The sequence below is a fragment of the Gadus morhua genome, chromosome 19 (assembly GCF_902167405.1).
Source record: "Gadus morhua chromosome 19, gadMor3.0, whole genome shotgun sequence".
Classification (NCBI taxonomy): Eukaryota; Metazoa; Chordata; class Actinopteri; order Gadiformes; family Gadidae; genus Gadus; species Gadus morhua.
In genome coordinates, this window is record NC_044066.1 from 16,954,007 (window position 1) to 16,981,186 (window position 27,180).

At 45.5% G+C, this 27,180-nt stretch overlaps 1 protein-coding gene across 1 annotated transcript; it reads right to left on the minus strand.

Moving 5' to 3' along the window:
- Nucleotides 1-27: 27 nt before the first annotated feature.
- On the minus strand, nt 28-25,250 carry slc6a1l (solute carrier family 6 member 1, like). Its single transcript, XM_030342393.1, has 15 exons — nt 24,873-25,250; nt 21,624-21,985; nt 21,063-21,194; nt 19,668-19,768; nt 18,394-18,503; nt 17,624-17,756; nt 15,472-15,606; nt 14,857-14,960; nt 13,791-13,915; nt 12,577-12,689; nt 11,748-11,879; nt 8,964-9,066; nt 8,345-8,445; nt 2,392-2,559; nt 28-1,410 (listed from the first exon to the last, which is right to left on the minus strand). Exons 2-15 carry the CDS (start codon nt 21,862-21,864, stop codon nt 1,312-1,314), a joined length of 1,797 nt encoding a protein of 598 aa, XP_030198253.1. The 5' UTR covers nt 21,865-21,985; nt 24,873-25,250; the 3' UTR covers nt 28-1,311.
- Between the last annotated feature and the right edge of the window lie 1,930 nt (nt 25,251-27,180).

Consider the following 27,180-nt stretch of genomic DNA (forward strand, 5'->3'; position numbering starts at 1 on the left):
AAATCAGGCCTACAAGCAAAACATTGTTTTGTTTTTATTTATCTGCTTTATTGAAGTTAAATACCTTTCATATACCTTGCCAAATTCCCTTCCAGCATCATATTTTAATCCTGTTTCTTAATTTCATTCCAAAAAGTTTAATTTAATAATAAAGAATACTTCCATCATTTAAACACAATTATATGTACAGCGCATCACTATTTTGAACAAAGTTATATCTACGTATGAATTCATAAGGTGGGACACTTCAATGCAGTCATTCACAAACACTTGGTGTACTGTAAACAGACTGTACAGCGCTTCATAGAAGAATTAAAACTTTCCCCTTGATTCACAACATTTCAGAAACACATCTACAGGATTCCTGCTGTAATCCCTTACATGTTTTAATAGTGTTTACAGTTGCGTTACGTAACATTGTGTCGTCCATTCTTAAACATATACCGGTATTATAATGTGTACTTAGTCCCACTTAAAAGTATAATTAAAAAGGCGTTCTTATAAAGTTGTCCCTTGTGGATTCCTTGAGGAAGGGCACAAGAGGTTTGACTGAATTGGAAAACACAGCCATATACACGTTTAATGTAATGACATTTATTATGTGATCTTTCCTCTACATACTGTATGTTTCCAAATGAATGATGTACAGACATACATTCCTACACATTTCACTGTGGGAAATGCTACTTTGACATAATGAACATTGGTGAAGTCTTACTCATTAAGGGCATTTTGAATTGCAAACGCCAAAGTAAAAGGACAAATGCTTTCCTGAGAGACTTTGCCAGAAAGACTAACGCCAAATCATCCTATGAATATTAACCTGGTATTCATTAGTTATAGTTGATAGATATTTGTTACTCGGTAACGGTGAACAAATAACTATCAGACCAATTTCACATAATCCCAAAATATTTCTCTAATTTTTTGTATTTAATCATCCTCATTAAATAATGTTATGTTGATATTTACTCATTATTACCCTAATTTGACTTAAAGTATTCAGCTCAAACCCTAATGCTACAACTGATTTGCATATGTCAAGCCATCGCAAAGTAGTCGTCGTTTCTTAAAATAAGTCTCAATTCTTGTTTCTTTTTACCCTTCTCGCTTCTTCAAAAACATGCCAACTCCCCCGCTAGAACAGAATAAAGCTGTTACATAACCGGACCCCTCTCCCAATAAATGAAAAGAACAGGAAAACCAACAACATGGAGTCCAGCAGTGGGCCTGAGGACAAGGTAGGGAAGAGGGGGTGTGTGAGGGTTTGGCAGGCCCTGACTGGTTCTGTCCGGTTCTGTCTGGGTCTGTCTAGACAGGAGCTTCCCCCACCCCCCCGCCCGTATGGGTCAGGTCTTCATGCCCCGACGGCGTGTCAGCCCTCCGGGCGGTGGTCATCTTCTGCCAGCGCTGTTCCCCCAGAGAAGAGACCAAAAGAGAGACACACACCGACAGGTAAATATTGTGTTTCTGACTGAAGACAGGACTCTCAGCCCCACTTTATTCTGGAGGACGAGGGATGAATGCAGAGGGGACTCGCACAAACCCACTTTCCCTCTCGTGAATTTTAACATTTACTAACCTTGTTTTCCTTCTGATGCCTTTGTGGCTTCGGTTCCTCTTTTTTTTTTTATGCTAGGTCATGCAGAACTCTTTGGTAGCTACTCCAGTTGTGAGAGTACACTCTGATGCTGCCCAGCCTCTTGTTAGGAGCTCTGGGTAAGAGAGTAGCCCGCTCCCTTACTCAAAGATAATGTATTTGTGTGAATGCAACCATTTAAGCCTCTACCGATGGGGATTGCATAAGGACCTACAAGGTCAAGATGACTAACCGTCTCTGCTAAAGGCGGAAAGGGAAAACATGATTCACAACATCTCAAAGGTTACTTTTGGATACATGGTTTAACAACAACATGGTAGAAAAGGTTACACGTTGGATTATGTCACTGTTGACATGCAGTATCTCAGAATTCTTGGCATGTATTGAAGATACAAAAATGCTTGAAGCTGGCAGATAAATCTCCTTCTATCCACCTCCTCTGCTCCCCCTTCCTCACCTTCTCTACTCTTCCCGTCTTCTTACCCCATCTTTCCTCCACCCATCCTCTCCTCCCTTTTCTCCTCCTCCTCTTCCCCCTTCCTCTCCTCCCCCATCTCCTCCCTCTCCTCTCCTCTCTCCTCTGCTTCCCCCTCTCTCCTCTCTCCCTCCACCCCTCCTTTCCTCTCCCCTCCACCCCTCCTCTCCTCTCTCCCTCCACCCCACTCCTCTCCTATCTCCCTCCACCCCTCCTCTCTCCCTCCTCCCCTCTCTCCTCTCCCCCTCCTCTCCTCTCTCCTCCCTCCCTCCTCCCCTCCTCCCTCTCCCCCGCTCAGACGCTCAGGGGTGTGTACCTGCTTCAGGCCTCCCTTGGTGGTGAAGAGCATGTAGAAGAAGTATCCCGGAACCAGCACCATGGAGGACATGGCCATGAACCAGCCGATCACCTGACCCCACATGGGGTACACGTACTTCCCCAGCGTCAGGGGGGTCATCTCTATGGCACTGAAGGTGAACACGCCCTGTAGGAACCACAGAACCACCGCAGAGTTAACAGGAACCGACCCGGCTCACTGGAGGTGAACACGCCCTGTAGGAACCACAGAACCACCGCAGAGTTAACCGGAACCGACCCGGCTCACTGGAGGTGAACACGCCCTGTAGGAACCACAGAACCACCGCAGAGTTAACAGGAACCGACCCGGCTCACTGGAGGTGAACACGCCCTGTAGGAACCACAGAACCACCGCAGAGTTAACCGGAACCGACCCGGCTCACTGGAGGTGAACACGCCCTGTAGGAACCACAGAACCACCGCAGAGTTAACCGGAACCGACCCGGCTCACTGGAGGTGAACACGCCCTGTAAGAATGTTCCCGTTGTGAGATTTAGCGAGCGTTCAGATCAACCTTTCAGGGTCCTAACCTGCGCCGTCCCCAAGGGGGGCGTTGTTTTGTAGCAGTACCGTTCCATCACTGCGTGATATCAGATTGTACCACTTAGTTTGATCCGCATTGTTACATTTACAATTCTAAATGACCTTGTAAATACAATTGTACAATTGCGAATGTAACAATGTATCGTAATGCTAATGTATATATATATATATATATATGCATATGAAATGGTGGGTTTTTCGCCAATGGAAGGAAGACCAGCCGAGGAAAAGGTAGCAGCATATAAAGTAGCTTTTAAAATGTTTGTAACGATACTCATAATCAACAATTCATCTGATGGGCTGAGAATATTATAATATATACGCGCCACATAACTCCTGTTCCACGATCACCTTCAAGCATCCTGAACACGAAGGCATCGTGATAAACTCGCTCCACTAAGCCAGCCCTTCTCTGTAACCTTTTGATATATTACCGCATCTTTGGATATTAAACTCCTCCAGCCCATAAAGCATAACCAAGTCATAAGCCCCCCCCCAAACGAAGTGACAGACTGTGTGATGAACAGGGTTTTAACGCGGGACAGAGGAGCCCGTTTAGAGAGCGTGAATCACTCACTCCTCCTTAAAGCCACTGCCGTCGCAGCTCGGCTGTCAGGAGACGTCACGACGGCAGATTTAAAGTCAACAGAAGAAACGACACCAAGCTCACGACTCGTGTCTGAGTCAGTGGGGGGGGGGTTCTGATCCCAGAGAGACGGGGGCCGGCCGACCAATTCAGCCTCAATGCCTTGATTGTCGATTGCTCTTGGTTGTGGTCACCAGAGTTCCTGGTTCATGTCCCCTGAACCAGGAACTCTGGTGAATGTATTCATATTTGAAATAAACAAAAACATACCCATCCAGGTGGAAGTTCTCAAGCAGTACTGTGCACCACCATTTTCTGAGGACAGGCATGTTCTGTTCATTCTAAAGTAAGGGGATATTCCAAGAATCTTTCGATGTTGTAACCTTACATATGTCAAAAATCAAATTCTTATTTTAAACATAACTTTTCAATCGTCAGCTCTTTTTTCATTTAATGTAATGCCTACTTACAACAGTTGTCGTAGATTTCTATTAACGACTTATCTAATTCACTTCAACTAGCTATATGCAAGAGGAATCGGAGAGTCCAGGTCCAGTATAGATGGAGAGTCCGGGTCCATTATAGATGGAGAGTCCAGGTCCAGTATAGATGGAGAGTCCGGGTCCAGTATAGATGGAGAGTCCAGGTCCAGTATAGATGGAGAGTCCAGGTCCAGTATAGATGGAGAGTCCAGGTCCAGTTTAGATGGAGAGTCCAGGTCCAGTATAGATGGAGAGTCCAGGTCCAGTATAGATGGAGAGTCCAGGTCCAGTATAGATGGAGAGTCCAGGTCCAGTATAGATGGAGAGTCCAGGTCCAGTATAGATGGAGAGTCCAGGTCCAGTATAGATGGAGAGTCCAGGTCCAGTATAGATGGAGAGTCCAGGTCCAGTATAGATGGAGAGTCCAGGTCCAGTATAGATGGAGAGTCCAGGTCCAGTATAGATGGAGAGTTTATTGTCACCCGCAAACGAGAGACAACAAACCGAGTGAGTTTGCAGATACACTCCAGAATGACTCTCGTCCTGCTCCTTATATCCCCAATCATTACACAACACAAAGTTGGACTTTCATCAAATATTGATGTGCATAGCATGTTTTTTTTGGGTCATACTGTGTGGATGTCAGCATATTCTCACGTTTTCTATGTCACAACTGTGCCTTTTGAACATATATTATCTCTATACAAACAGAGATGATGCACATGTGTGAATGTCAGCATTGTCTTCAGAGAGTACATCAGATGGGAATAGACTGGACCCACTCACTGGCGCCACATGACACCTAACATCTAGGGGAAAGGTGATCAGCTATTTTCCACTATTAAAGTATCTATATGATATGTAGGCCTAATAATAATCATAGTTTAACATAAAATGTAAGGTTAATTTCTACCATACATTGAAGTCAAACGGTGCCTCCATGGCAAGGTACCAAGCATACTGTGATGGAAAAATGTAATTGGTGACAACATTCACACACGTTGTTATAGTGCTGAGAAGGTGTGTTTTTGAGTCAGTTGTGATCGCCGATGTCTTGCTTTCTTGTACTTTTGCCTCTGTAGTCTGTTTTGTAGTCCATTGCATAACCTGACCTTCTTTCCTCATATTACTATTCAGATGTAAAGCCGTTCCGCCGAATTCAACAACCGTAGAAACAGAGGAAAGGACGCAACGTTATCGAGACCAATCTCATGGGCCCTGACGAACCGGTGAAACGGATAAGTCTGATGAATTTAATCACGGGTCGAACCAATGATGGAAGTCTTCAACAGCAGATGAAACAGGACATGAAAGAGTACATTTGTTACGAATGAGATCAATCTTATTTTAGATTTCTGTTGCCTACTGTAAAACCGAAGAGATCAGTCGGAGTCAATTGCGAATTCGATATAGTTGGATGACACCTAGGATAATCCCTCAAACCACAAATCTATGAACAAGATATGCATTGAAGTAGAAACATATATTTCCCTGTGATATCAAAGATGTTTTTCCACTTTGATTTTGCTACCGTTTCTGGGCGATGTGATGTTTATAATGAAAGCCCAGTTAAAATAGGATTTCTGTCATTGTTTTATATATATGATCTAGATTGTCTGCGGTATTTCATTCACAGCGCTACACATGTGACACTTGATATAAAATGGCTGGAGATAAAATATAGGCCTTCCTAGACCTTCAAAGGAATTTAAAGGGATGCACAGAGGTATATGAAAATGTGCCTGTTTACCCAGATTGAGACGATTTGTTTAATCCCAAATTCATCATTGTGCGCCAAGAAGGGGAATTCCCCGGGTTAGCATTTGCTTTCGACAGCCGCATCTATTTTGGATTTGCAGAGTTATAGCATCCTTGCTCTATCTTACTTGAAACAAACATCAGCAGGATTTGAACAGTGGTGCAGTGGAGAGCACTGTTGGATAGCACTCTGGAGACCAGGGTTCAATTCCTGTTTAAAGTATGTTAATTAACTAAAGGGTAAGTCTAGTAAGTCTAATAAGTCTATAAAGTCTGTAATGATATTTCTATTGAACTGATTGATATAGCCTTCGACCACAGAATGATCCCAACCTCCATGGGGATGTGGAGAGAGCAGTTGGCGGACACTCCTGAGACCAGGGTTCAAGTCCAACTAATGATCTCTAATGTTTTTTTTTATATCATGAAGGTTGTAAAGTCAAGTCTAACCACCATCAACAAAATCGTCAAATCATCAAAACTCAGACGCAGGTTCGAGTCCCAACTCACAGGGATTAAGAATTTGCTCATCCTTTCTTGCTGAGCCTAGATTCTGTTCACCGCTTAGACCCAGGTTTTAAGACCCCTGATGGAACAAGTACCTTAATGGATACTTCTTATTTCTAGACTGTGTGAATTAGATATCTAGATCTATCATCTAGGCGAGGAAAAAATCCTGAGGTATTTGTCTAAATAACGTTAAACCTTTAAAGGGGTAGTTCGGAATTTTGGACATAGGGCCTGATTCCGAAGGGAGCATTGGTATTCTATATCACTGGAGACAGTTTTCAACACATTTCATTCAGTCCTTCTAGTTGCAGAGTTCGCTCGTGCTAGGCTAGCGCAAGTCAACGGGAAATGCTAGCCTGCTATTAAAAACAGTCTTACCCACTCCACAGTACACCCGAGGTAAATCAATTATAACGCCAGACTATAGATTTAAATGTCTGTGTTGATAGAATAATGTTAGAAATAAAACTAACCATGCATCGCATGAATCATCGAGGGACTACTTTCTCAGCAGAAGCGGAATTCTACTATGCGCTGGTTAGGTTTGTAACCGAATCACGACAGAAGAACGTAAACAGAGAAGCGTGGGACAGAAGCGCAATTGAACGACTAGGCAACATGATGGTTCAGTGTGCTTTTAGAAATTGTAGAAATAAACGGTACAGATGGGCACCACAAAGTTTCCACCAATTTCCAGTGCGAGATCCAGAAAGGACTCAACTGTGGCTTCTTGCTGCTGGCTTTGACATCAAAACACCGGCTCGTACATGTACGGTTCGTTGGATCCTCATAATCGTCTTCAAAAGCAGATGCATCGCTAACTCCTCCAAACGTGGCCATATCTTGTTAATTTAATACTCTTGCAGAATTCCTTCGTTCACTGTACTCTGCGTTTGTAGCAATGACAGCGGCAGGTAACCTAGGTATCAGTCCGCCGCTGCCGTAGCCTACGTACAGGAATATAAACACTGCTGCTGAGACCCCGCAATTCCCTCAAAATGCAATGCAATGCAAGGTTGGTTTTATTTCTAAAATTATTCTATAAACAGACATTTAGATGTATAGTCTATCGTTATAATTGATTTACCTCGGGTGTACTGTGGAGTGGGTAAGACTGTTTTTAATAGCAGGCTAGCATTTCCCGTTGACTTGCGCTAGCCTAGCACGAGCGAACTCTGCAACTAGAAGGACTGAATGAAATGTGTTGAAAACTGTCTCCAGTGATATAGAATACCAATGCTCACTTCGGAATCAGGCCCTATGTCCAAAATTCCGAACTACCCCTTTAAGCTCTAAAAATGGTTACTAACGTGTCGAAATATTTTTTTATTTCTATGTTATGTTAATTCAAGCGATAAATAATTTATTTTTCCATAAAAAAAATAAACGGAGGTAACTTCCGTCCAGCCACAGTACTTCCGTCCCGCCTGGGTGTTCTGTCACGCCAGGGTGTTGTTCTCCGGGGCTGCAGATTGATACCATTGGAACATTCGCCCTCGGGTCGCACCAGTGTGCACCCCAGGCCAACGGTATCACTTTTCTCTTTTGTTATAACCACATGATTGGACAATTCAGCGAATCAATCAAACCAGCTACCTTCCTCAGCAGCATTCGCGCACCACAACTACATGTATAGAGGAGATAGATCGCTAACTAGCAGAGAGTTGTAAGCACTTTCCACCCTTTTCAGTGGAGGAATTGGACTCCCCAAGCAATGTTATACTTAAAAGGAGCAAGTAAGTTTCATATTAATTTACTCTTTCGGCCTGTAGCATATAAACAAAATGAAGCAACTGTCCCATATTCCTATAACTGCATTTGAGGTAGACATTGAGACTCACAAAAAAAATAATATTTGGGTCCATGGGTGGTTTGTTGTTGGCCCCTGTAGGGCCAACTAGAGGTGGGCCGTAACAGTGGGGCACTAATGAGCCCATTGGAACACAAACTGGCCCCCAATAGGGCAGTGAACCAGCGATTCCGGACGCGACTGCATGTGGAGAGATTGGTTATTGATCAGCCTGCAGGCCTACCAGGCAGATCATGGGGGTGAAGTACTTCCAGCAGAGCTTCCACCAGCCATTCGGCCGATAGCCAATCATGTCCTCGATGTCCTTGTAGAACCGTTCCGCCCCTGTGGCGAGGACAGAAGGAAAGAATAAATTGAATTGTGATTTTTCTCGACATAGTTTCAACCCTGAACACCGTTTGAGCCGTGGATCACGATGGAAAGGAGAGGGAACATAGAGAGGGAACGTAGAGCGGGAACGTAGAGAGGGAACGTAGAGAGGGAACGTAGAGAGGAAACGTAGAGAGGGAACGTAGAGAGGGAACGTAGAGAGGGAACGTAGAGAGGGAAAGAGAGACGGAAAGGGAGAGAGAGAGACAGAGAGAGAGAGACGGAAAGTGAGATAAAGAGCGAGAGCAATGGAGAGAGAGAGAGAGAGAAAGAAAAAGGGAAAATAAGGCTGAGAGAGAGAGAGAGAGAGAGAGAGAGAGAGAGAGAGAGAGAGAGAGAGAGAGAGAGAGAGAGAGAGAGAGAGAGAGACACAGAGAGACAGAGAGAGAGAGAGAGAGAGAGAGAGAGAGAGAGAGAGAGAGAGAGAGAGAGAGTGAGAGAGAGAGAGAGAGAGAGGGGAGAAGGGGCTTTACCGTAGAACCAGGAGATGGAGATGGTCTCGAAGAACACGAGGTACAGGAGACACATGCCGCTGGCGGAGTAGTAGTCGAACAGCTTGAACACATACAGGCCGCCCTGGAACAACAACACAACCACACAACACAACCACACAACACAACCACACAACACATTGCTGGGCTGTCAGCAGCCTCCGTATTCACACCCCATCCCCCGCCATTATCAGTATTTATAGTTCAATATGTATGACAAATTATCAACACCATATTTTGTAAAGTGAGCAATTTGTTAACGTGTGTGTGTGTACTACAGTGTGCTTGTTTGTGTAGTATAGTGTGTGTGTGTGTGTGGGTGGGTGTTTAAGTCGATTTTCTGGTTGCTGCTTAGTTACACGGTACTGTCTTCAATGTGTTTTCAGTTCCATCGTCTTCATGGAGCAGAGCACATGTTGATCACACAGTGCACGCACGCAGGCACACACGCACGCACACGGACACACACACGCATGCACGCACGCACACAAATACACACTTTCCCATTATACTTCTCTTTGTTAATCCTAGAAGTGTATAGTATAGTCTATTCTCTCCCTCTCCCTCTCCCTCTCCCTCTCTCTCTCTCTCTCTCTCTCTCTCTCTCTCTCTCTCTCCCTCTCTCTCTCTCTCTCCAAAAGGGCTTTAATGGAAAATTAACACGTTTTTTTTCCATTCCGAATACTTTTTCCAAAATAAAATGAACTATGATGCACGTTACAATAAAAGCAGAAGGATACGAGGCAAAGGTCAAGATGTGGAGAGAGTTGATCGAACTGTTTCCCTGAACTGAGCCATAGACTGACAATACACCGCACACTATAACACCTGTATACACCTGTACATCTACACTATAACAGTACACCTGTACATCTACACTATAACAGTACACCTGTACATCTACACTATAACAATACACCTGTACACCTACACTATAACAATACACCTGTACACCTACACTATAACAATACACCTGTACATCTACACTATAACAATACACCTGTACATCTACACTATAACAGTACACCTGTACATCTACACTATAACAATACACCTGTACACCTACACTATAACAATACACCTGTACATCTACACTATAACAATACACCTGTACATCTACACTATAACAATACACCTGTACACCTACACTATAACAATACACCTGTACACCTACACTATAACAATACACCTGTACATCTACACTATAACAATACACCTGTACACCTACACTATAACAATACACCTGTTCATCTACACTATAACAGTACACCTACACTATAACAATACACCTGTACATCTACACTATAACAATACACCTGTATAACAACACACCTGTACATCTACACTATAACAGTACACCTGTACATCTACACTATAACAATACACCTGTACACCTACACTATAACAATGCACCTGTACACCTACACTATAACAATACACCTACACTATAACAACACACCTGTACACATACACTATAACAATACACCTGTACATCTACACTATAACAATACACCTGTACATGTACACTATAACAATACACCTGTATATCTACTATAACAACACACCTGTACATCTACACTATAACAGTACACCTGTACACCTACACTATAACAATACACCTGTACATCTACACTATAACAATACACCTGTACATCTACACTATAACAACACACCTGTACATCTACACTATAACAGTACTCCTGTACATCTACACTATAACAACACACCTGTACATCTACACTATAACAATACACCTGTACACCTACACTATAACAATACACCTGTACATCTACACTATAACAATACACCTGTACACCTACACTATAACAATACACCTGTACATCTACACTATAACAGTACACCTGTACACCTACACTATAACAATACACCTGTACATCTACACTATAACAACACACCTGTACACCTACACTATGACAACACACCTGTACACCTACACTATAACAATACACCTGTACACCTACACTATAACAATACACCTGTACATCTACACTATAACAATACACCTGTACATCTACACTATAACATACACCTGTACACCTACACTATAACAATACACCTGTACATCTACTATAACAATACACCTGTACAACTACACTATAACAATACACCTGTACATCTACACTATAACAATACACCTGTACACCTACACTATAACAATACACCTGTACACCTACACTATAACAATACACCTGTACATCTACACTATAACAATACACCTGTACACCTACACTATAACAATACACCTGTACATCTACACTATAACAGTACACCTGTACATCTACACTATAACAATACACCTGTACATCTACACTATAACAGTACACCTGTACATCTACACTATAACAATACACCTGTACACCTACACTATAACAATACACCTGTACATCTACACTATAACAATACACCTGTACATCTACACTATAACAATACACCTGTACACCTACACTATAACAATACACCTGTACACCTACACTATAACAATACACCTGTACATCTACACTATAACAATACACCTGTACATCTACACTATAACAATACACCTGTACATCTACACTATAACAACACACCTGTACATCTACACTATAACGATACAGAGGGTTAAAGCATGAAAATGAAACAACTTTACTATACAGTACTGTTCTCCCTCTCTCGGAAACACACACACACACAAACAGACATAAACAGACATAAACACACACACACACACACACACTACAAAGCAGCTGCGGGGTGACCCATAGTTACTTGTGTGATGTTGGAGAAGCCGATGAGGAAGGAGATGAAACAGACGATGAGGATGAAGAGCTTCTTCCTCTTCCTCAGTACCATGGGGTACTCGTCCATGAGGGCTGTGATGAAGCCCTCCACGGTGCAGAACTGGAACAGGAGCACAACATGAACACCAGGGCACGGTGACCCATATGGAGCCCAGCTACAGGACAGGTGGAGCCATGGGGGCAGCTGGGGGGTTGGGTCGCCAAGGGAGACGGTGACGGCGCTGTGAGTCAGCTTCACAGGAGTAGGAGAGAGTATCACTGACTACATGTGTTTCAGTGTTTTTGAGTTTATACATGTGACATGCACGCTTTGAATAGCAGATTTATACCAAAGGAAACAATTAATATATTATGACTATGCCATTTTTCAACCATGTGAATATTTGTTTATGAGTGTGTGACTGTGTGTTTGTTTATATTTATGTGAGTGTGTGTGTGTGTGTGCATACGTGTGTGTGCGTTTGTGTGTGTGTGTGTGCGTGCGTGTGTGTGTCTCTGTGCGTATATTAACCTGTGTGTGTGTGTGTATACTTCCCTGTATGTGTGCGTGCGTGCTTGTATGTGTGTGTATTTACCTGTGTGTGTGTGTATACTTTGCTCTGTGTGTGTATGTGTGTGTGTGTGTGTGTGTGTATACTTCACTGTGGGTGTGTGTGTGTGTGTATACTTTGCTCTGTGTGTGTGTGTATACTTCGCTGTGTGTGTGTGTGTGTGTGTGTGTGTATACTTTGCTCTGTGTGTGTGTGTGTGTGTGTGTGTATACTTCGCTGTGTGTGTGTGTGTGTGTGTGTGTGTACCTGGCTGTCCAGGCCCAGCATCATCAGCATGGAGAAGAAGAGGATGGCCCAGAGGGAGGACATGGGCAGCTGGGTGACGGCCTGGGGGTACGCCAGGAAGGCCAGGCCGGGACCTGGGGTCACACACACACACACACACACACACACACACACACACACACACACACACGCAGAGCGAAGTATACACACACAAACACACACACAGATACACACACACACACACAGATACAGAGTGAAGTATACACAAACACACACACACACACAGGGAAGTAGACACACAGGTTAATATATACACACACACAGGTCCATATACACACACATTCACGAACACACACACAGGTAAATATACACACAAACAGACACACAGGTAAATATACACACACACACACACTCAACCACAAGATAATACAGATAAACTCAAGCAAGAAGACACACCCACACGTGCATACAAAGGTAATGATACACACACAAAAAAACACACAGAAACACAACGGTTAATATACACTCATATACAAACACACACACACACATAAACCAATACATCAGTGCAGTTCAGTCTTGAAACAGCTACAGTGTAGGGTCCCGTGTTATCGAGGGGGCTACAGTGTAGGGTCCCGTGTTATCGAGGGGGCGCTGGGGGGTACAGTGTATGGTCCCGTGTTATTGAGGGGGCGCTGGGGGGGGCTACAGTGTAGGGTCCCGTGTTATTGAGGGGGCGCTGGGGGGGGCTACAGTGTAGGGTCCCGTGTTATCGAGGGGGCTACAGTGTATGGTCCCGTGTTATCGAGGGGGCGCTGGGGGTCTACAGTGTAGGGTCCCGTGTTATCGAGGGGGCTACAGTGTAGGGTCCCGTGTTATCGAGGGGGCGCTGGGGGGGTCTACAGTGTAGGGTCCCGTGTTATCGAGGGGGTGCTGGGGGGGGCTACAGTGTAGGGTCCCGTGTTATCGAGGGGGTGCTGGGGGGGGCTACAGTGTAGGGTCCCGTGTTATCGAGGGGGCGCTGGGGGGGGCTACAGTGTAGGGTCCCGTGTTATCGAGGGGGCGCTGGGGGGCTACAGTGTATGGTCCCGTGTTATCGAGGGGGCGCTGGGGGGCTACAGTGTAGGGTCCCGTGTTATCGAGGGGGCGCTGGGGGGCTACAGTGTAGGGTCCCGTGTTATCGAGGGGGCTACAGTGTATGGTCCCGTGTTATCGAGGGGGCGCTGGGGGGGTACCTGAGGCTGCCAGCTCGTGGACGGGCTTCTTGGTGATGTGGGACATGAAGCCCACGATGGAGAAGATGACCAGGCCTGCGAACATGCTGGTGAACGAGTTGATGCAGCAGACGATCAGGGAGTCCCTGGGGGGGGGGGGACACAGCGTCACATGAGCCAATCATGTTGTGGCTGGACTCCTATTGGCCGAACCCGAGAGAGTGACACACACAACCAGGAAGTCCTGTGGAGTAGACCCTCCCACTTCTGTCCGTGTGTATTTATTATATGGGTTCAATGAAGCGTAGTGTCAAACATGTTGGTCAGGTAAACAATATTGATTGCACTAACCAGTGGTCTAATGCAAAATGTTTAGATAAATAAGTGTTAACAGATTTATATATTCAGGGTTTGGTAAATTGGAGATCTCTTCTAAAACTCTCGGCAGACTACACATTATTTTAAATCTCTTCGAGTGCAAAGCTATCTGAATCAGGGGGCTCACTGGCTCTTAAGTGAATGAGAGCCTCACTTGGGATATTGAGGTATCTTGTTAATTTAAAGAAACCTTTTGCCATTGAAACTTCATTAATGAAGTTAGTTAATTAATTAACGAAAACGTTATCTCAGAATTCCGAGATAATTAACCCAAGTAACCCAAACCCTAATCTCTTTGAACAGATATCTGACTGCAGAATCTGTCGGCAACGGGAGGTGATGTTGGTATTGAAGAGCTATGGTTTAAGTTTTAGTCCAAGTAGTGTTGACCAATCACGTTTGAGCTGGTCTTAGTTGCATGGAAGTAAACTCTCTGTGCCGAGAGAAACCATCGGCTAGCTGGCAGTGAGAGAGTCAGAGCCATATCTCTGGGTCTGATCATTGAACAATATACAGAGTGTAAGCATACAGATAGGACCCCATTAAAGCTCCCAGGACTGCCACCAGGTGTGGTGCGATTAGCCGTCACAAGCCTTTTTGGAAATCGGCCCCTTATGTGACGGCTAATCGCACCACACCTGGTGGCAGTCCTGGGAGCTTTAAACCCCATCCAGCAGAGCAACAGAGTGAAGACTGAGGGGTGCCCTACTTGTACACGTCGTTGTGGTACGTGTTGTAGCTCCCCAGGGCGATCAGCGAGCCCAGCCCCAGGCCGTACGAGAAGAAGATCTGGGTGGCAGCATCCAGCCACACCTAAAGCACAGGGGTCAAAGGTCACCCGGCCACACCTAAAGCACAGGGGTCAAAGGTCATCCGGCCACACCTAAAGCACAGGGGTCAAAGGTCACCCGGCCACACCTAAAGCACAGGGGTCAAAGGTCATCCAGCCACACCTAAAGCACAGGGGTCAAAGGTCACCCAGCCACACCGAAAGCACAGGGGTCAAAGGTCATCCAGCCACACCTAAAGCACAGGGGTCAAAGGTCACCCAGCCACACCTAAAGCACAGGGGTCAAAGGTCACCCAGCCACACCGAAAGCACAGAGGTCAAAGGTCATCCAGCCACACCGAAAGCACAGGGGTCAAAGGTCACCCAGCCACACCTAAAGCACAGGGGTCAAAGGTCACTCAGCCAAACCTAAAGCACAATATGTGCATGTGTATGGCAGTGTGTGTGTGTGTGTGTGTGTGTGTGTGTGTGTGTGCGTGTGTGTGTGTGTGTGTGTCAGTGTGTGTGTGTGTGTGTGTGTGTGTGTGTGTGTACCTCAGACTTGGCCAGCTTACTGAAGTCCGGTGTGATGTAGAAGCGGATCCCGTCGATGGCGCCGGGCAGAGTGACGCCACGGAAGAACAAGATGACCAGCATGACGTAGGGGTAGGTGGCCGAGAAGTACACCACCTAACACACACACACACACACACACACACACACACGATGAATCCACTATGGATCAGTCTGTGGGCGTTTTCACTTTTACAAATTGATTAAGAATAAGTATTTAGATTTTTATTCTCGTGTCAAGGATTTAATGACGTGGCGAATGTCTGTGTGTGTGTGTGTGCATTCTTGCCTGCCGGCCTGAGTGCAGGAGTGTGTGTGTGTGTGTGTGAGAGAGCGAGAGTGAGAGAGAGAGAGGGAGGGGGGGAGAGAGAGAGAGAGAGAGAGAGAGAGAGAGAGAGAGAGAGAGAGAGAGAGAGAGAGAGAGAGAGAGAGAGAGACAGAGACAGAGACAGAGACAGACGTCGCCTTCATGTGCCTTATCGCCCTGAGTCAGGGGCCAGGAGACAGCAACAACAACAAACACAACAACAACACAACCTCTCGTGCTAGACGCAGTGTGTCTGTCGTTGGTAAAAAATAACTCATGGCAAGTTTCTAAACATGGCTTGCAGTCTTCTAGCAGAATGATGCTGCATTTAATTGTCCATCTATTACTTCTTTATCAGTACTTTTCGCCTCCACACATTTTAAATGCATTTTACTTTTTGGGGGTTATTATTATAAAATGTTCTCAGCTCATATCTATACTAATGCATTATATGCAGAATAAAACAGGATTTATGTAAAAACCCTTGAGCAGTGATTTAATTACTTTGTTCTCTTTTTGAACGTTTTGTATTGTAGCCCAAAATCCTGGATTTAGTCATCTTTCCCTGCCTCTGATATGAGTTTTGTTTACCTTCTTACTTTCTTCTTACCAAATTGCACTTTTCTTAATAAAGGTGATATAAAAACACTGAGACTGAGCAGGTGAGGACATGATAGGGCAGAAGATAAAAAGGTGAAGATCCAAAAAGTCCCCCGAGAATTGACAGGAATCCAGGTGAGGAACACAAAGGAGCCCAGAAGGAGAACAACACGCAGAGAACAGGCAGCTGAAGAGAAGGAACGTCAGCGTGGCACTGAGAGAAGGACAGGAGGAGAGAGAGAGACAGGCTGACAGAGAGAGACAGGAGAAGAGAGAGACAGGCTGACTGAGAGAGAGACAGGTGGAGAACAGAGAGACAGGCTGACTGAGAGAGAGACAGGAGAAGAGAGAGACAGGCTGACTGAGAGAGAGACAGGTGGAGAACAGAGAGAAAGGCTGACTGAGAGAGAGACAGGTGGAGAAGAGAGAGACAGGCTGACTGAGAGAGAGACAGGTGGAGAATAGAGAGACAGGCTGACTGAGAGAGAGACAGGTGGAGAAGAGAGAGACAGGCTGACTGAGAGAGAGACAGGTGGAGAAGAGAGAGACAGGCTGACTGAGAGAGAGACAGGTGGAGAAGAGAGAGACAGGCTGACTGAGAGAGAGACAGGTGGAGAAGAGAGAGACAGGCTGACTGAGAGAGAGACAGGTGGAGAAGAGAGAGACAGGCTGACTGAGAGAGAGACAGGTGGAGAAGAGAGAGACAGGCTGACTGAGAGAGAGACAGGTGGAGAAGAGAGAGACAGGCTGACTGAGAGAGAGACAGGTGGAGAAGAGAGAGACAGGCTGACTGAGAGAGAGACAGGTGGAGAAGAGAGAGACAGGCTGACTGAGAGAGAGACAGGTGGAGAAGAGAGAGACAGGCTGACTGAGAGAGAGACAGGTGGAGAAGAGAGAGACAGGCTGACTGAGAGAGAGACAGGTGGAGAAGAGAGAGACAGGCTGACTGAGAGAGAGACAGGTGGAGAAGAGAGAGACAGGCTGACTGAGAGAGAGACAGGTGGAGAAGAGAGAGACAGGCTGACTGAGAGAGAGACAGGTGGAGAAGAGAGAGACAGGCTGACTGAGAGAGAGACAGGAGAAGAGAGAGACAGGCTGGGTTAGGGTTGTGTGTGTGTGCGTGTGTCTGTGCGCGCGCGTGTGTGTGTGTGTGTGTGTGTGTGTGTGTGTGTGTGTGTGTGTGTGTGTGTGTGTGTGTGCGTGCGTGCGTGTGTGTGTGCGTCGGACCTTGCCCGTCCACTCCACTCCCTTCCAGATGGAGAAGTAGACGAGGACCCAGGCCAGCAGCAGCGTCCCCACCAGGGGCCAGCGCAGCTCCCCCGGCTCCTCCAGCCCCCCGCTCAGCTGGTGCATGTTCCTCCTGGACACACACACACACACACATGTTACACACACACTTCAAGATACACACACACACTTTAAGATACACACACACAAACACATAGCTGACGCACGCATAGCTTACACACACAGGAGAATGCCAGAAAAAAAACACACACACACAAACACACACACGCCTCTGCACGTGAGTGAGCAGACACTAACACACACTCAAAGTAAAGGTTACAAGAGGCAGAGAGGAGGATGCCATTCGAAAAAGGACACGGACACACATACACATCTGGACACCTGCACATGAATACACAAACGCACACAAGGTTCGGTTTAAGGTCGGCTTCCCTGAGGACACAGGAACAAACAAGAGCCCACACACACACCTGCCCGCGACAACGGAACGAGGACATCAAGGGCAGGTACGCTGACAGTAACTGAAGAATAGTTAGGTGCTATCCAACACACACACACACACACACACACACACACACACTAGCACACACGCACACACACAAAGCCAAACGCACACACACATTACCCAAAATCCATGCAATTTGCCTTTTACAGAAACATACAGCATACACAGAACTGAAACAACACACCACCACACACACAAAAACATGCTTTGTGGTTGTTGTGTGATTGTAAATGGTGGTACCCACTCCCAGAACTCAGTGACTGTGCTGGTGAGGTTGGTGGTGTCTGTCAGACTGTAGTTGCAGAAACATTTCTCTGTGTTCCAAGGATGATCACAGCTCTGCCAGGGAAGTTCCTACTCACAAAAACACACATGTTCAAACATAACCGTTGAATACACTTACACACACAATACCAATACACACCAGAGAGTACCGTGTGTGATACGTGTGATGTAAACAAACCGAGGTGTGATCCCAGGCAACCTTTGAGAAAAGTTGGACGATTTACGAAATGCCCAAACCAATCACATCAATGTTCGAATCGTGTTTTGTTGAGGTTGTAGATCATGAACTGTTCACAACACGTGTATGAAGCAGTAGCCTACTCTCTTATATTACAAAATAGCCGAGGGTGATGTTGCCGTTTAAATTTAGACATACAGCACATCTTTGTTCTAGCTTGAGTGTTTTTCGATTTCTTATGTGTTTCTTGCACATTTTCTGAAGAAACGGGCAGCTTTCTGAAGTCCTTTCGAGTGTCAGCCTGGCACAGTGTGACACGCTGCAGACAATCAGACGCTGCGAGGGACAATAGACTCTGGAGACGTCAGGGTGAAGGAGCTTCAGAAGGAGACAGACCAGCAATACATAAAAACATCTCATTATACATAACCCAGGCTTTGCAGATGCAACACAGCCTTTCAAAAGAACTCAAGGCCTGGTGCATAATTCTTTTCACAAAGTTCTGCACAAAAAAAGACACAATATGGCCCTTCAACACCAGACCCCCCGAAAGAAATGTACAGCGTGGCCGCGACGGAGACAGATCGCGTCATGCTTTCACTCTGTGCTTGAGTGCAGAAACTTTTCGTTTTGGGATAAAAGTGTCTGCTAGCTGAGTAAATATGACGTTGTGTCACATCAATGTACTTAGTCCTTTCATTTGGGGCGCTGTATATACTGTATACTTGCATTTCTAAAAATGTGCAGGAAAGTATTCCACTTTTTAATCCATCCATCAATCCATTCAAACACAAACCTGTCCATCAAAACGATTAACTTAATCCAACAGCATTGAAACGGCATCGTAGTCAAAGGCGTCTCATGAAGTTTGTGTCTTGGTGTTCGTTATGAAGGATATATTGTTGATGCATGTACACCTTGTTATTTAAAGTACAAAATATGTAGTGCTTAGCCAACCCAATGTGATAGTCTATACGTGCTAAACATACACATTCATACATACGGGACACAACAGTTATAGTTTAGCTTAGCAGCCTTTTGAGGATGCCACGGACCGCTCTGAAGGAGTTGAACAGGTAGTAGAGGGCCCAGGCTATGATGACGATGTAGTAGATGTTGAGCCAGAAGGCCAGCACCACGGACGCCAGACCCACGCCTGACAGAGACAAAGGATGAAGACATCAGGAATTTAAAGTGCACTCTTCTTTTAACCTCGTCAGCCATTCTCACATCATAAATCCAACTAAGTCTTCCCGAATGAAGAGCAATACACCCATCATTTTTCTTTGCGCTTGCTCCCCACTAAGGCTCCACTAATGCTGATAAAATAACTGCACAGCTCAATGATTGTGTCTGGCAGTGACACCGTCTCTCTACACTCCACCTACTAATATGTTTTCTCTCCCCGCCCGTTGCCGATAGGAATTACCTTTTGCTGAGACAGACCATTTGTGATTGCAGTATGCTCTCATCGGAATGAAGGTACCACCCTGGTACAAACCTGCTCAGTTACTAGTTACTAGTTACTAGTTACTACTCAGTCACTCAGCCGCTGGTTAGGGCATCTTGCTCAAGGATGCATGGAGACAGGCCGTGCACACTGAGGCTCTTTACAATCCACTATGTACCCTAGGGTACCCCATGTACCCCATGTATGATAGGGTACCCCATGTATGATAGGGTACCCCATGTACCCCATGTATGATAGGGTACCCCATGTATGATAGGGTACCCCATGTATGATAGGGTACCCCATGTACCCCATGTATGATAGGGTACCCCATGTATTATAGGGTACCCCATGTATGATACGGTACCCCATGTACCGCATGTATGATAGGGTACCCCATGTATGATAGGGTACCCCATGTATCTTAGGATACCCTATGTACCCCATGTATGATAGGGTACCCCATGTATGATAGGGTACCCTATGTACCCCATGTATGATAGGGTACCCTAGGATACATGGGGTACATAGGGTACCCTATGTACCCCATGTACCCTAGGATACATAGTACCCCATGATAGGTGTGTGTATGATAGGGTACATGGGGTACCCTATCATACATGGGGTACATAGGGTACCCTATGTACCCCATGTATCCTAGGGTACCCCATGTACCCTAGGATACATGGGGTACATAGGGTACCCTAGGGTACATGGGGTACATAGGGTACCCTATGTATTCTAGGGTACCCTGTAACCCTTAGGGTACCCTATATCCCTTAGGGTACCCTATAACCCTTAGGGTACCGTATATCCCCTAGGGTACCCTATATCCCTTAGGGTACCCTATATCCCCTAAGGTACCCAATCCAGAATCATCTCCAAAATATAGTTTCACTCCATGTCACCTCTGGTCGTGGAGCTTCAGGACGCTGGGTTTGGAGTTCTTCTCCGGAGCTTCGGACCCCCTGGTTGAACCCCTGCGGTCGAACACACTCACCTTTCATCATCGGCAGCAGCCTCCACACCCCCAGACCGCCCACCGAGGTGAACTGGCCCAGGGCGGTCTCCAGGAAGAACAGCGGGATCCCGGCAAACACCAGCGTCAGGAAGTACGGGATCAGGAAGGCCCCTGTCACATGACCAGGAAGTAGAGGAGACAACACAGAACCTTTAATGTCACATGGCCAGGAGGTAGAGGAGACAACGCAGAACCTTTAATGTCACATGACCAGGAGGTAGAGGAGACAACGCAGAACCTTTAATGAACGGGTGATGATTAAAGCAATGTATGTCATGAATCTATTTATTCATTTTCACTCAATATGAATTATTAAAGGTGAGCGGCTAAATGATGGACGAAATAAATATATGCATGGCAAACATTTGCATGAATGTGTATCATATACTCTCCCTCGAGCAAACCAAACGTGTTCTTTTTGTTATCTTATGTTCTCAGCTGTCAGTTAATTTATTCACAGCACCAGAAATAAACGTGTGTTTCTTTCTACCCTCAGAAAAGCAACCGATTGAGAAACCCCAAACACCCCCCCCCACTCACCTCCACCGTTCTTCCCGCACAGGTACGGGAACCGCCAGACGTTCCCCAGGCCGATGGCGTAGCCCACGCACGACAACAGGAAGTCAAACTTCCCCTTCCAGCTGCCCCGGTCGGGGGGCTCCTGCTTCTCGGCGTCCCCGCCTGCAGGGGGCGCCGCGGGCTCCAGCTCCTCAAAGGGCACGGCCTGCTTCAGCTCCGTCGGGGAGTGGGACTCCACCGTGCTCGTCCCGGTCTTGCCCATGGCAGTGGGTCCGCTAACCAGCGGTGGGGTCACCCTGACTGATCCGGGTCACTGGGTTCTGACGGACAGCTCTGTCGCCCGGACAGACACACAGACGCAGATGTGTATGTGTCGGGCCAAGCTGTGGAACGATAAAGGAGAGTTGTGTGTGTGTGTGTGTGGTGGAGACGGAGTGTCGATTGGTTGCAGCGTCACTCAATAATAACTTTATTGGCGCTGCCGTCACCATGACAGCCGCGGGGCAGATACAATGATCCATTTCCACTGAGGAATTGGGTCAGGGGTGCAATTGGTAAAGTCGGCCTAGGGCAGAAGAGGTGTTCCCTTGGTCAGCCCGTCCGCTGGGTTTCTCCCCAGCCAGGCCCGGGAGGGTACAATCCATCCAGCATCTCCCAGGTCGTCTTCCCCTCCAGATGGGAGTTGTGAATTGAAGCGGTCCCATTTTTAGGTGGGGTGGGAGACTTTGTACAATCTCTGGGTGAAGCCATTGTTTTTAGTTCTGCCTTCCAGGTCCCCGTCCCGGTCCAAGGGGGTTGTCATTGTTTCCCCCGCAGAGATTCTAGCAGATCTCACCCCTGTATCACAGAGAGCTGGGGGCTCCTGCCACCCCTCAAACGAGTAAACCCGCAAACTCTCCCTCTCCTAAGATGCTTCAGGTCTAAGGTGAGGACAGGTTACAGAGAAGGACCAGTTCACTGCTATTAACACATTTGTATATGTGGTACTGTGAGAGAAGGGTCCAGTATATTCAAGGTAACTTTAAGTCCCCACCTGGGGTCTCATTTATAAAACTGTGCGTGGGATCGTTACTAAAAATGTGCGTACGCCCAGAAGCCAAGTTTTGCGTGCGCCAAAAAATATTCGGATTTATAAAACACTGCGTACGCACACCTGTACGCAATCTTTGCTTTATAAATCACATACTGACTATAATTGTGCGCAGCTGAATCAGCTTCACGTTCCGCCCTCTACACGCCCCTTTTTAACCATAAATGGTCAATGCAAATGACCTCATGAATGCGATCTGCATATAAAACAGACTCAGATGCCGGTATTATGTCTTGTTGGAAATAATGGCAGAAGTACTGAGAAAATCAAAAAAGCGAAATTTCACGGAGGTTGAAGTGGAGACACTTGTGGGTGAGATGGAGGCCCGAAAGGTAGTTTTGTTCGGCGGTCATGGGATTGGAATCGCCAACAACAAAAAGCAGAGTGAGGGGCAACATGTTGCTGTAGCAGTGAACTCTGTCAGTAGCACGGAGCGCACAGTCCCAGAATTAAAAAAGAAGTGGTCTGACATAGAGTTACATATTTTTATGTAGCCTACCAATAAGTCGTTATGGTCCCTAAATACCCTCTCCCTCCGAATCCTGCATGGTCCGCCAGAAGTGCCATATGGTGCAGCATTACCACGGCGCTCACCTCTGTATTTATAGGGTTACGGTAATAAGACTGACGAGAACGCCTTGGATAATCAGTTTGTAATTACCCACGTAAAATGTTCTTGAACATAACCCCTTTTTAATGCCTGATTTGTCATGAAAAGCATCAAGAGTAACGGACAACGATTGTGATGAGTGTGGATTGGTTTTTCACACTTGGGATTTAATTGACATTTGATCATGTGTTTACAGTGTCACATAAAAATATTATGTTATTGACACATGTTGGACCGATGCTTTATTCCATGCAGTCGCGCCGTCAGTGGACAGTATGGAGTGACGGGATTAAATATAGAGAATTTATTTTTATTTCTATTCTAAGGAGATATTTCTGGAGTTATAACTGAGAAATAACGCAGTGGACTTAAATTATTCTGATTAGGATTTAACGCATGATACGGGTTGAAATTAAATTGATGAAGGGCGATGATAAAACATAATCGTTCTTCTCACTCTGCAATTCTTCGGTCTGACTTCAGTTCACCACCACACCGTCTGTGTCGCCAATTCTCCTTTTCCTCCAAACCATGCGTACGCATGGGTCAGAGTTTGCTTAGGGCTGCGCACATTTTCCCGTCAAGTTGGATTTTTATAGATCACAACCTTGGCGTGAAAAGTCACGTACGCAACTTTCAGCCCCGTTTTGTGCGTACGCAACGGTTATAAATGAGACCCCTGGACTGACACACGTGGTGTACTGATCTAAGATAGGGCTACGATCTACCACAATGCTGAGCCAGAGAGAGCATCTGGATAATGATCGATGTTTCCGTTTAGTAGATGGTCTATGATTGCATCCTAATCAAATCTTATTCATAAGACTTGTTCAGAAGACTCTAATTTGAGACTGGTTTAAAATATAACACTGGTTCTCATATACTAAATTCAAGTAAGTTGCTCCTGAGCAAATTCTGTGTAAATCATGTTTCCATTTTTGTTACTGTTTCCAAAATAGTAACATAAATACTTTATGGGAGCGATGTTTTGAAATTCCCCCTTTCTATATATCCAATTAAAAATGAATCAATACTTTCACTAGCCCTTTGAAGCTTTCATTTAAATATTTTTTTCTGAAGAGGACGGATATACATAATGCAATAGCTATTGTGCCATTGCGTCCAAAGGGCTCAATTCAGAGAATATAGTTGTTTATTCATTTTTCAGTTGACGGTCAAGTTAGTAATAATTAAAGCACTATTGATTGAACTTTTTAGAAAACACTCCTGTAGAGACCACTGCAGGCCATACACCAAAATAAAAGGAAAATGTAACTAAATTGGTTCATCATAGTGCATCATCCTCTTTTATTTAAGAGGTAATGCACAAAAATACACATTCCTCACATATTGCTGAATGCACCACACTGTACTGAATGTATCCACCAACTCTTGAAAAAAGTCCTGGAATAAAAAGGAATTTGATTTCTTTCACTATGTTCCCTCCGTCCACAATAAACCCCTTGCATCTAAACATATTTTATTAATAAACATTTTGTGGAGCATAGATTGGCCTTCAGCACAAATACATAGTTTGAGTTCTAGCCAATAGGAGGACAGCGACACCCACCTGAGAACCGCTCCAAGGACCTGCTCAGCTCAGCGGCATCACCTCCTCGTGGTTCCGTTTACGCTCGACTTCCGAAAAACGTCCGTAAACACGTCGGGGCGAGCAGTAAATCCAGATTGAGCGCCGCCTGTGAAACGCTTCCAGCAGCTCTGCCCTATACGCTCAGTCTCAGCGCTCTCGGTCCTCAGTGTGGTTTTTTTTCCCCTGCCTTTCACATTTCACTTTCCCCTCTCCGCCGGCTCTCGGACTTCCTCTGTGCGTGCCCCCTGGCCGTTCCTGCTATTGACCGACTGATAATAAAGTTTCGACCTGTTGTCGGATTTGATTACTGCTCATACCCAGAGGCAAGTGGGAGACGGTCAATCACCCAGCTCTATATGGTGGCAGGGCTGCCCTCAGTGGGTGTGGGTGACGTGTGTGTGTGTGTGTGTGTGTGTGTGTGTGTGTGTGTGTGTGTGTGTGTGTGTGTGTGTGTGTGTGTGTGTGTGTGTGTGTGTGTGTGTGTTTTTGTATCCGGGCGCATGTGTGTGTGTATCATCGTGTGTACGTGCATCAAAGCAAGGGGCAAGGGTGTGTGTGCGCGTGCGTGCATCTCAGCATGTGCATTCGTGTGTGTGTGTGTGTGTGTGTGTGTGTGTGTGTGTTGGATGCTGGCCGTCATCTCTGGGCAAGAAGCAAAGCCTTCTGCTGACTTCCTCAGACAGTTGCCAAATGGACCACAACACACAAACACACACACACACACACACACACACACAGGCCTGCACCAAGGCGTACACAATCACACAGTCCTAATAGTCCGAATGCTCCCATTAATAAACTGTAAAATAAATAAATTAACACAATTATAGCTGTAATCACTTTACTTGTAACATAAGTCATTCAAAGTTTCCAAAAAGAAGCCTTATCAAGGTAAATGCTGAACACCTGACTCCCAGGGAAATATACGATTTATCTTTATGTATTTGTTTTGTCTTTGACGGTTCAAATATACTCCTATACATTCCAGATAGCATGTACATTAGCTACATGATATCAATGCTGTATATTACAGATAGCATGTGTACTGCACCTAATGCCAAAATGTAGTTGTCTACATCACAGTTAACAGGATCTTGAACCTACTACAGCTTAGCTCTACACTGTGCATCAAAGATAGAATGAATCGGCTACTATAGATACAGGCTATAGTCTATCAGAATATACATCACAGATAGCAAAACCTAAAAGCACAACGCAACCCTAAAGGCCTTAATCCGAAAACCCTGAAAGAAATCATGCGACACCAATCGAACATAGGGCATGTACATCTTGTAAATGAACCGTGAAATGATTTGGCATCATTGGATGACATTGTTGTGTTTGAAAGTCTTTCTCATGTGACTAATTACCCTAGGTTACAGTGTACAATCAGCTCGCTCTCTCTCTCTCTCTCTCTCTCTCTCTCTCTCTCTCTCTCTCTCTCTCTCTCTCTCTCTCTCTCTCTCTCTCTCTCTCTCTCTCTCTCTCTCTCTCTCTCTCTCTCTCTCTCTCTCTCTCTCTCTCTCTCTCTCTCTCTCTCTCTCTCTCTCTCTCTCTCTCTCTCTCTCTCTCTCTCACCCCCCCCTTCCCCTGATAGATTTCACACCGTTGCCTCAAAGTGTATCGTCAGCCAAAAGCTCAGAGTGAGTCATAGTAAAAAAAAGCATAATAGGCAATCGAGCCGAAGCCTAATCCCATCGCGGAGGATCCCACCACTCTATTACAGCGCCGTGTTTTAACGCCTGAGCATTTATCAGGAAGCTGTTAGTCATTCCGGTCCCAAAAAACGGTGATGGAGAGAGAGGGTCAGGTGTTGGAGACGGGCCTGGCTCAGCGCACATAAGTTATCTACTTTATATCTTCTCTCATTCCAATCACGTCTATGGAGAGTTTTTGCTGAGCTCAACAAACAGGATTGCAGGCTTCATGAGGCACCGAGGAAGAGGTATGAGGCTGCATGACAAGATGGAGCCATTGTGTAGCCCCCTGCCACACGGTCAACCCTTTGGATTCTCACGTATGAAATGAGAGAGAAATGGCCGCATGATTTCTTTATTCTCCCATGGAAGCGAATAAGTGAAGTAATCCTTATAATATACGTATCATAAAATAACTAGCTGAAGAGGAAATAAACGGCGTAAATATCTTTCTAAAGATTAAAAGATAATAGCTCATGTTATACGCAAAGAAAATGACTAAGAACCTTTTGGTTAAAGGTGCATTGCAAGAAGCTATAACAGTATTCCTTTGTGGACAGACTGCATCCTTTGCAGATGAAAATTGGTTT

What these genes read in the sequence shown, in the direction of transcription:
- slc6a1l (XM_030342393.1), bottom strand. Translation starts at nt 21,864, where the DNA reads ATGGGCAAGACCGGGACGAGCACGGTGGAGTCCCACTCCCCGACGGAG. An exon ending in GTGCGGGAAGAACGGTGGAG is followed by an intron (nt 21,195 to 21,623) that starts GTGAGTGGGGGG and finishes GTCATGTGACAG; the next exon opens with GGGCCTTCCTGATCCCGTAC. An exon ending in GAGTGGAGTGGACGGGCAAG is followed by an intron (nt 15,607 to 17,623) that starts GTCCGACGCACA and finishes TGTGTGTGTTAG; the next exon opens with GTGGTGTACTTCTCGGCCAC.